Source organism: Megascapheus bottae, chromosome 6, assembly GCF_031878675.1.
Source record: "Megascapheus bottae isolate mThoBot1 chromosome 6, mThoBot2.hap1, whole genome shotgun sequence".
NCBI lineage: Eukaryota > Metazoa > Chordata > Mammalia > Rodentia > Geomyidae > Megascapheus > Megascapheus bottae.
Genome location: NC_143514.1, coordinates 50,197,564 through 50,209,219, shown reverse-complemented (window position 1 = coordinate 50,209,219; position 11,656 = coordinate 50,197,564). Strand labels below are relative to the sequence as shown.

General features: G+C 41.6%; 1 protein-coding gene across 1 annotated transcript in view; it reads left to right on the top strand.

Annotated features, from left to right (window-relative positions):
* Positions 1–11,656, top strand: part of Scp2 (sterol carrier protein 2) — a 60,855-nt gene that overhangs the window by 15,048 nt on the left and 34,151 nt on the right. Inside the window, exons 9-10 of the mRNA XM_090334817.1 lie at positions 333–483; positions 4,312–4,459. Of these exons, the coding sequence (XP_090190943.1) occupies positions 333–483; positions 4,312–4,459 (299 nt within the window). The remainder of the gene's footprint in view (positions 1–332; positions 484–4,311; positions 4,460–11,656) is intronic.

The window sequence follows — 11,656 nt, the reverse complement described above, 5'->3', positions numbered from 1 at the left end:
GACTTTTTAGATTTGAAGCTATCTACGCCTCTAATTGAATTTTTATTGTATTACGGTATGAAATAACCTTTTGGTTGTTTCAGAAAGTCTTCAGGAATTGCCTCATACATCTACAAGGGCAAACTTTTTGGGAGAGACTAGAAATCGAGAAGTGATGACAACATTGGAGGCCTTGCTAGAGGTCCAGTCTTCAGTGGGGAGCCTAGATAGTTTCTAGGTATCATGAAAAGACAGTGCTCTGATTAGCAAGTGTATTTGGGCCACCTTCTCTCTCCCATTCTGGAATCCTAGGGTTGAGATGGGTCAGTGATCATTGTTTTACTTCCTCTTAGTCCCACTTCAGATGGCGCTGCTGCTGCAGTTTTGGCTAGTGAAGAATTTGTATGCAAGTATGGACTGCAATCTAAAGCTGTAGAAATTGTGGCACAGGAGATGATGACTGATTTGCCAAGCACATTTGAAGGAAAAAGCATTATTAAAATGGTATGTCTGAAATTATTTTATTAATCAAATTGAGGAAATGCTGTTTAATTAATTAACAAATTAAATACCAATTAAATTAGTGCTAGATCTGGGGCTTGAACTCACAGTGTAGGTACTATCCCTGAGCTTTTACGTGCAAGGCTGTGCTCTACCACTTGAACCACAGCCTCACTTCCAGCTTTTTGTTGGTTAATTGGAAATAAGAGTCTCACTGATTTTCCTACCTGGTCTGACTTTGAGCCTCCGTCCTTCCATCCCAGTCTCTTGAATATCTAGGATTATAGGTGTAAGCCACTGGCAACTGGAAATGCTATTTAAATTAAAATGTCAAGATCACATACATTGTCTATCACCAACTCTGAAAGTTATTTACTTGCAAAATAGTAGTCTAGAAATTTTAGTATTATAACCTGTCCTTAAGAATCTGATATGGGAAAATTGATGAAGAGATATATCTTAGAGTTAAGTCATGAGGATGACCTTTTCCTATCTAGTCAGGCTGTTTGTTTATTTATTTATCATCCATTGTGAGGCGTGGACTCTTGGCCTGTGTGCTGTTCCTGAGCTCTTCGGCTCAAGGCTACCACCCTATCCCTTCAGCCACAGCTCCACTTCCAATTTTCTAGTGGTTAATTGTAGATCAGTCTCTCATGCTTTAGTGCCTAGGCTGGGTTTGAACCTCATTCCTGATTTTAGCCTCCTGAGTAGCAACGATTACAGGCATGAGCCACCACGCCCAACTTATATGCTGTTTATTTTTATTTTCAATTAAGTAAATATGCAAGATTCTTGTCTTAGAAAGTCAAAGGAAAACAAGGTTTTCAGATAACTTTTTGTTTTGAGATAAGATCTTACTGTTGTCATCCAGGCTGCCCTTGAACTCTTGGGCTCAATCCTTTTGCCTCAGCTTCTCCAGTGACTTGGGCTACAGTTTTATTCTTGGCTGCAGAGAACTGACCTCTCTCTCTCTCTCTCTCTCTCTCTCTCTCTCTCTCTCTCTCTCTCTCTCTCTCTCTCTCTCTCTCCTCTTCCTTTTTGTGGGTCATGGGGCTTGAACTCGGCCTGCGCCCTGTCCCTAAGCTTTTCAGCTCAAGGCTACCACCCTACCCCTGTGCCTGGGAGTTGTTCCTGAGCTCTTCAGCTCAAGGCTACTGCCCTACCCTTGAGCCAAGCTCCACTTCCTGGGTTGAGATAGGAGTCTCAGTTAGTTTTGTGCCCTGTTTGGCTTTGAACCTTGATCCTCAGATGTTAGCCTCCTGAGTAGTTGGGATTACAGGCATGAGCCACCATCTGGCTGCAGAGAAGTTTCTTACTCCTTAGTACAAAAATCCTGATTTGGGACTGGGAGTGTGGCCTAGTGGTAGAGTGCTTACCTAGCTAGCATGCATGAAGTCCTGGGTTCCATTCCTTGGTACAACATACATAGAAAAACCCAGAAATGGTGCTGTGGCTCAAGTGGTAAAGCACTAGCCTTGAGAAAGCTCAAGTACAGTGCCCAGGCCCTGAGTTCAAGTCCAAGGACTGGCAAAAAAAAAAATTCTTATTTTATACAATGGAAGATTTTATAGATTTTAAAGAAAATGGAGAAAATGATAGAAAGAGAATACAGACCTAGATCGTGCTGTAATCTACGCTGAAATATTCCCTTAAACACTTATAGGTTGAAGATGATGGCAGTGCAGCCATGTTGAAGGTGGGATGTGGGGAGTTACCTCGGCATGAGGGCCCTGACTTATCAGTGCATTTATCTGATCATTTGTACTGAATGAGGGCTGGCTTAGTGGTAGAGTGCTTGCCTAGCATACATGAGCCCTGGTTTTCATTCATCACTACTACATAAACAGAAAAAGCTGGAAGTGGTGCTGTGGTTCAAGAGGTAGTGCTAGCCTTGAGGAAAAGAAGCCCAGGGACAGTGCCCAGGTCCTGGCAAAAAAAAAGTGAATGAGCTGTGAGTTCTGTTTTCTTGTCTTCATGAAGGTCCAAAGTTGTAGGTTCCAATAGAAACCTCTCAAACCACTAACCAAAATAAAATTTTCCTGCTTTTAATTGAAACAATGTCTTACTATATAGCTCAGGCTGAACTTGTAAATTCCACTGCTTTGGCCTAAGATTTCACTGCAGCCTGGGATTATACCTGGGATTACACTTCATCCTGGGATTAATCGGTTTCATAACTTCTTTTTTTTTGTGGGTCCTGTGGCTTGAACTCGGTCTGGGTGCTATCCCTGAGTTCTTCAGCTCAAGGCTACCACCTTACCCTCAAGCTAAGCCCTACTTCCCATTTTCTAGAGGTTAATTGGAGATAAGAGTCTCAGGTCCTTTTGTGCCTGGGCAGGCTTTAAATCTTGGTCCTCAGATCTCAGTCTCCTCAGTAGCTAGGATTACAGGTGAGGGCTACTGCACCCAGCCCTGTTTCATAACTTTAAGTTGTTTTTCACTGGTGTTTTGTCACAGTGTTGGGAAATGATCAAACTTAAGATAACAAAATTAGATTATGGCAGAGGTGGTATTTTTATTATTATTAAAATTATTGCAATTATTATTATATTATTGTGGGGCTTGAACTCGGGGCCTGGCACTGTCCCTGAATTATTATTTTTTTTTTCCGTGCCCATAAACACAATTTTATTGGATTAGAGCCATGTTCGCTCATTTACATATTGACGATGGCTTCTTTGGGGCTGTGGCTCATTGTCTGCCGTTGATTATTGAGATGGGCAGAGCCCTCCCAGTTCTTTTTTTTTTTTTTTATTGTAATTAGTAAAAGGGTTACATGATATTTGCCAGATAGAAGGTGCATTAATTCACATACATTGATACCCTTTCACATGTCTTGGTACCCGTTTCCCTCCCCCCCCCTGAATTATTTTGTTTACAGCTGATCTTCTGGTGGCTAATTGGAGTAGGAGTCTCATAGACTTTCTTGTCTGGGTTTAGTGCCCCAAATGGCTTTGAACTATGATCCTCAGATCTCAGCCTCCTAAGAAGCTAGGATTACAGGCGTGAGTCACCACACCTGGCTTCAGCATTGAGTTTTAATCCACAAGGCTTGGGTTCAATTCCAGGAAGTTGATAAAAAGCATTGACAGGAGAAAACAACCTGGACTTGAAAAAATGAATTTGAATCCCCATCACCACTTTTTTTTTTGGTCAGTCCTGGAACTTGAACTCAGGGCCTGGGCACTATGTTTTCATATAGAAATGTCTCCACTTTTACTTCCCTACTTTTTTTGTATATATGACTCATAATGATGTATTTGTTAGTTCTGCCTGGGAGAAATGGCCCTTCCCTTGGCTCCCCACCCCAGAAGTGTGGGGGGGAGAGGGGAAGTCGGAGATCACCCCTGCTTCCACTGTGTCTACACTCCCTCCCCTTCTATAATCTTTCTCCTCTCACCATAAACTCTCTTGCTCCTGGCTGCTCTTTTGTGAGGCTGGAGGTTTGCTTTCTCCCCTTCTTTAACCACATGGGATTTTCCTTTAGGCAAGCCTTACAGTACTGGCAAATCTCTTCAACCAGTTTAACACAGCATACATTTGGATTTGATAGTTTTCATAATGTAACATAAAATACAATCTCAGGAATTATAATCACCCCATATATCTTGATTAGAACTTCAGAACTTTATAGTTCAAAATTTACATATATGTGAGTATATATGTATGTTTGTATATACATATGCCTTCTTCTTGGGTATTATGTTATTTAGACCTACATAATACAGATTCAACTCATATTTCTGTTATGTTTTCGATATACTCAAAATCCTCATCTAAAAGGTCTAGTTTTGGCACCCTAAATTTATTTTTATGTGGTTTTGTTTTTAGGCTGGGTATGATATGAGCAAAGAAGCTGCCAGAAAATGCTATGAGAAATCTGGCCTTAGACCAAATGATATCGATGTAATAGAACTCCATGACTGCTTTTCTATCAATGAACTTCTTACTTATGAAGCACTAGGACTCTGTCCAGAAGGTAAGATGTTTGAAGAGGGCAGATTCATTGGGCAGATTTTACTGTGAAAGCCTCACTTTCATCATTAAACAAAGGAGCTCACTTTCTTTCTACATCAGGCTCTGCCACTGTGAATGCAAGTGGTTTGGTACTAGTTTTTAGAACAGTGGTCTTTGGATCATATCAACACTGATAACAGGGTATTCAAATAATTTACATTATATGGGTCAGAGTACTTATAACTTTAAATTCTTAAAATCATATAATATTACATATATAATTCCAGCTATTTTAATTATGTTAGAGACTTGCAGAAATGAGAATGGAAAAATAGTTGATAAGGTTAGAAAGACTTTTTTCTAGAGTATACAAATTTTCTTTTTCTGTTGATTTGGTTGTGAGGAACCAAACACAAGGCTTCATGCATGCTAGGCAAGCACTCTACCACTAAGCCACGTTCCTCCACGAAACTTCTTCCTCCTTTTCCTCCCCCTACTTTCCTTTTCCCCTTCCCCCCTCCTCTTCCTTCTTCTTCTTGCTATCTATTGGGCTTGAAATCAGAGCCTTAGTGCTGCCCCTTTGCTTTTGTTCTCAAGGCTCTCCTTCCTGAGCCACAATACCACTTCTGGCTTTTTGGTATTTAATTGGAGATCATAGTCTCACTAACTGCCTGGGAAGTCTTTGAACTGTGATCCTCTGCTCTTAGTCCCCTGAAGAAGTATGACAGGTATGAGCCACTGGCACTGGCTTACAATTGTATTTTATTTTAGTTTCAATTTGCTTCTTTCTGATGACTAACCATACCGAGCATCTTCTCTTCATGCATCTTCTCATCATACATCTTCTGTGTGTGTGTGTGTATGTGTGTGTGTGTATCTATTCTGGGATTTGAATACCTACTCTTGAGCTCTCCCAAAAATGTTTTTGCCCCTGCAAACAGCTGTACTCTACCACTTTGTGCTCCACCTCCAAATTTTTGCTGATTAATTGGAGGTGAGTCTCACTGTTTTTGTCTGCCCAGGCTATCCTTGACCCATGATTCTCAGATCACAGATTCCTGCCTGTGAGCCACAGGTGCCCCGCTCATGTATCTTTTTTTTATTAAAGAATTTATTAACATTGATTTTTGCATCATATTTCAAATCACCTGTTTAATAAATAGGTATCCAAGAAGGGAATCTCTATATACAATAACTGGCACTTAGATTTTAGAACATAATCAAAATTAGGCTGAGGGTTTGTATGTCATAGATACATAATAATCTTTGTCATAAAACATTATGTCTATAGAATCATAAGTTTTTATGACTATGTAGTTGTGTTTATATTTCCAGTACCATGTCCATAGCATTGGGTATGCAACTGTTGAGTCCTCGCTCTTGTACTCTTTGGATCTAATAGCCACATAGTAAGGATACCATGCGCCTTTTGTTCCTTTGGTCTTGACTTGTCTCACTCAACATGATTTGCTCTAGATTCATCCACTTCCCTGCAAAAGCCATTATTTTATCTTGTCTGTTGGCTATGTAGAATTCCATTGTGTATGTATACCACAATTTCTGTATCCATTCATCTGCAGTAAGGCATCTGGATTGTTTATATCGCCTGGCTATTGTGAATAGTGCAGAGATGAACATAGCTGAGCAGGTGTCCTTATCATATCTTGAATTATAATGTTCCGGGTAGATGCCCAGAAGTGATATGGCAGGATCACAGGAAAGGTCAATTTTCAGTTCTTTAAGAAACCTCCACACTGCTTTCCAGAGTGGCTGAACTAGTTTACATTCCCACCAGCAGTGTAGTAGGGTTCCCTTTTCTCCACAACCCCGCCAGCATCTGTCATTGTCTGAGTTCAAAATCTTGGCCATTCTTGTTGGGGTAAGGTGGTATCTTAGGGTTGTTTTTATTTGCATTTCCTTTATGACTATGAATGATGAGCATTTTCTCATATGCTTCTCTGCCATTTTAATCTCTTATTTTGATAAGTCTCTCTTTAGTTCCCTTGCCCGTTTAGTGAATGGTTTTTTGGGTTTGGTGGGGGCGGGGGGGGTTAGTTTCTTGAGTTCCCTGTAGATACTGGATATTAAGCATTTGTCAGATGTATTATTGGTAAATATCTTTTCCCAGTTGGTTGGCTGAATCTCTGCTTTTGTGGCTATGCTTTTATCTGTGCAGAACCTTTTTATTTTTAGGTAGTCCCATTTACTGAGTCTCTCTCCAATCTGTTGTGACCCTGGGATTCTGTTCAGGAATCTTTTGCCTGTGCCTATGAGTTCCAGTGTCTCTCCTACTTTATCATGTAGCAGTTTCACAGTTTCCAGTCTGACGTTGAGGTCTTTGATCCACTTTGAGTTAATGCTTTTGCATGGCGAAAGGCTAGGGTCAATTTTTAGTTTTCTGTATGTGGCTGCCCAGTTTTGCCAGTACCAATAATTGAATAGACTGTGTTTGTTCCACTGTATATCTTTGGCTCCTTTGTCAAATACAAGTTGACTGTAGGTATGTGGTTCTATTTCTGGATCTTCTATTCTGTTCCATTGATCTTCTGGTCTGTTTTTGTGCCAATATCATGGTGTTTTGTTACTATGGCTCTATAGTAGAGTTTGAAGTCTTGTATTATAATACCACCAGCATTGCTCTTTTTGCCTAGAATTGTCATGTATCTTTTTTGTTTTTTTTCCTCTCAGGCTCCAATTCTGGCCTAGGTTACTATCTCTGATAGTAACCTTTTTGCTTAAGGCTAGTGCTCTGCCACTGGGCCAGAGTGCCATGTCCTGTTTTTTATTTTCCTGTACTGTTTTAATTAGAGATAAGAGTCTTCAGGATTTTTCTTCATACTACCACCACCAAGCAGTCATCAGGTCTCAGCCTTTTGAGTATCTAGGATTATAGGCATTGCCCAGCTTTCATGTACCTTCTTCTTTTTTGGGGGGTAGGGAGTGGGTCATGGGGCTTGAACTAGGCCTGGGCGCTGTCCCTGAGCTCTTCAGCTCAAGGCTACTGCCCTACCCTTGAGCCAAGCCCCACTTTCTGTTTTCCAAGGGTTAACTGGTGATAAAGTCCTTTTGTGCCCGGGCTGGCTTTGAACCTTGATCCTCAGATCTCAACTTCCTGAGTAGCTAGGATTACAGGCATAAGCCACTGCCCCCTGCCTTCATGTACCTTCTTTTGATTTATTTATTTATTTATTTTTTGGCCAGTCCTGGGTTGAGCTCAGGGCCTGAGCACTGTCCTTGGACTTTCTCAAGGCTGGAGTTCTACCACTTGAGCCTCAGCATCACTTCTGGCTTTTTTCTATGTATGTGGTACTAAGGTATCAAATCTGGGTCTTTGTGCATACTAGGCAAGCACTCTACCAGTAGGCCAAACTCCTGACCCTAGATTTTTTTTCTAGTGCTCCTCCACTTGAGCCAGAGCACCACTTCTGGCTTTTTTTTCTATGTATGGGTACCAAGAAATCAAACCTGGATCTTCATGCATGCTAGGCAAGCACTCTACTACTAGGCCACACTTCTGGCTCTACTGATTCTTTTAGTTAGAAAGAATGGGACCAAGCCAGGTGTGGTGGCTCACACCTATAATCCTAGCTACTCCAGAGGCTGAGGTCTGAGGATCAAGGTTTAAAGCCAGTCTGAGCACAAAAGAACCTGAGACTCTTAATCTCCAATTAACTTATAGAAAATGGAAGTGGGGCTTAGCTCGAGGGCAGGATGGTAGCCTTGAGCTGAAGAGCTCAGGGACAGCGGCCAGACTCAGAATCCAAGCCTCAAGACCCAAGAAAAAAGGGATCATTTTAGAGTTTTTGCTGCCTGTGCTGCCCTGCTGCCAGGCTTTTCACCTTGGGCCAAGCTGCTGAGAGAGAGCCAGAGTAAACATATTGTGGGAGCACTTACTTGGACAGCGACTACTGAGGATTTTCACTATCTCTGGGTTCTTCCTGCATGTACTTTTCAAAGTCCTGAGGTAATTGTGTTCAGTGCTGTCATGTGTAATGAGCGGGAATAGAACATTGTAGGAACATACGCTACCTGAGCAGAACTTGAACCTGGTCTGTCTCAGGGCTCTGTGGCACCTGTTAAGGAAAGAACAAGTGGACAAAAGGAAAGAAAGAAGACACAGACTTCAACACACCAGATCAGGCTTTAATCATTGCTGCAGAGGGAATCCATGTAACACTGAGCAGGATCAGAGAAACAGGGAGAACAGGGAATGTGGGGGGCTTAGGTTTTTATATATTCAAAGGTGAGATCTCTGGAATTTCTTTGTCCTGTCCTGTTGGGGATTGGTTATTATGCAAACTCTCCTGTTTGGGTTTTATGATAGGGGTATCTTTTTGACACCTGACAGTCCTGCACCTTCAGATAAGATCAGGGGTGAAGTTTTCCAGAAAACATGAGAGCATTATTGAGTTATAAAAACAAAGCAGATTCCCACCAGCGTATATATGAAGGTAACTTTCATGTTTATATTCTGAACTCTGCTGCTTCATAATTTCTAGGCAGCCAGCTGCCTACTTTTTTTTTTTTTTTTTTTTGCCAATCCTGGGGCTTGAGCTCAGGGCCTGGGCACTGTTCTTGGGCTTTCTCAAGGCTAGCATTCTACCACTTAAGCCACAGCACCCCTTCTGGCTTTTTCTGTGTATTTGGTACTGAGGAATCAAACCCAGGGCTTCATGCATGCTAGGCAAGCACTCTACCACTAAGCCACATTTCCAGCCCAAGGATTTTCTTTTTCTTTCTCTGTTTTGTTTTCATCTCATAATCATCTCAAATCATATTTAGAATTTCTAGTGGTTAATTGTAGATAAGAGTCTCACATTCTTTAGTGCCTGGGCTGGCTTTGTACCTCGATCCTCAGATCTCAGCCTCCTGAGTAGCTAGGCTTATAGACATGAACCACTGCACTTTGGCCAACTAGGGCTTTCTTTTTTTTTTTTTTTTTTTTTTTTTTTTTTGCCAGTCCTGGCACTTGAACTCAGGGTCTGGGCACTGTCCTTGGGCTTTCTCAAGGCTAGAGCTCTCCCACTTGAGCCACAGCACAACTTCTAGCCTTTTCTATGTATGTGGTAACTGAGAAATCAAACCCAGGTCTTTGTGCATGCTAGGCAAGCACTCTACCACTAGGCCAAATACCTAGCCCCCAACTAGGGATTTCTTAAATCTCCACTTCTTGTATCTCACGTCAATCTCCTGAAGGCATATTGGCCCTGTTCTTTAAGCAGTCTACCTCAGGACCTTTGCTCCAGATACCTGTATTTATGAAACTTCTCTGGGGAAACCTCCACAAAGGGCTCTCCCCACTTCTTGTACCAGCTTCCTGCCTTGTTCCTTCCTGAGCCGTTCTGACCACTGTGCATAGTATTAGTTGGACAATACCACGCAACTGCCATTTTCAGCATCATTTATTACTTCCACATTTTACTTGATCAGAATAGCTTCTAGAAGAATATTTTATACAATGGAGGCACTTTTATTTAATTCTTTTTTTTTTTTTTTTGCCAGTCCTGGGCTTGAGCTCAGGGCCTGAGCACTGTCCTTGGACTTTCTCAAGGCTAGCGCTCTACCACCTGAGCCTCAGTACCACTTTTGGCTTTTTTCTATGTATGTGGTACCGAGGAATCGAACCCGGGTCTTCATGCATGCTAGGCAAGCACTTTAACCACTAGGCCAAACTCCCGGCCTTTTTATTTAATTCTTAATCACCTGAAACCATGGTCAAGACTTTGATGAAAATGTTTATACCACAAAGCATGTGTATACTTTTCCATTCCCTTGCTTTTGTGGCTCAACAATATCTTCAAGCATGTCTTATAATTTTATGAAAATGTTCTTGTGTTACCTTGTTTATTTTTATTTTTGCTAGTCCTGGGGCTTGAACTCAGGGTCTGGGCTCTGTCCCTGAGCCTCTCTGTACTCAAGGCTAGCACTCTACCACCTGAGTCACAGTGCCAATTCCCTCGTTTTCTATTTATGTGGTACTGAGGATTGGAACCCAGGACTTCATGCATGCTAGGCGAGCATTCTACCACTACCACTAAGCCACATTCCCAGCCCTGTTCCGTTGTTTATTAAAAATATATCATATGTATTACACAAAACTTGGCTTACGGGTCTGGTTTTTGACTCTGTGAACTGTGTTTTTTTTTTCTCTGTTTTTCCAGTCCTGGCACTTGAATTCAGGGCCTGGACACTGCCCTTGGACACTTTTTGCTCAAGGCTGGCACCCTGCCACTTGCACCACAGTGCCACTTTAGCCTTTTCTGTGTTTGTGGTACTGAGGAATCAAATCCAGGGCTTCATGTGTGCTAGGCAAGCACTCTACCACTAGGCCAAACTCCTGGCCCTGTGGACTGTTTTATTCAAAGAATCTGAATAGACACTAGTAAGTCAGACTGCTTTTTCTCTTTAGTTGATTGGTTAGTTTAGACTTTTAGTCTTTAAAAATAATAACACTTATGGGCCAGGAGTTTGGCCTAGTGGTAGAGTGCTTGCCTAGCATGTACAAAGACCCAGGTTCGATTCCTCAGTACTACATACAAGGAAAAAAAGCCAGAAGTGATGCTGAGGCTCAAGTGGTAGAGCTCTAGCCTTGAGAAACCCAAGGACAGTGCTCAGGCCCTGAGCTCATGCCCAGGGCTGATAAATAAATAAATAAATAAATGAATAAATAAATAAAGTAAAAATAATAACACTTAGCCAGGCTGGGTGGCTCATACCTATAATCCTAGTTACTCAGGAGGCTGAGATCTGAGGATCAGGGTTCAAAGCTAGCCTGAGCAGAAAAAGACTGTGAGACTGTTACCTCCAATTAACCACCCTCCACCAGAAAACCTAAAGTGGTGTTGTAGTTCAAGTGGTAGAGGTATAGCCTTGAGCTCAAGAGCTCAGGGGCATCACTCAGGCCCAGAGTTCAAGCCCTATGACTGAAAATAATAATTATAATAATAGCACTTGGGATTAATGGCATGTGTCTCAGTTCAGCACTGAGAAGGTATAGTATATCAGGACGGTATGTTCAAGGCTACTTTGAGCTACATAGTGAGATCCTATCCAGCAATGCAAAATGAGAAACCGTTTTATTGATATGTATATAATCCATTTTCAAACATTTTTATCACTGTAAATATTTTCCCTCTGTAGGTATTTATTTACCCATTCAAGCCACTTCATAGAAATTGAATGACAAAGTATCATTCTTCGTAACTATTTTCTTTCATTT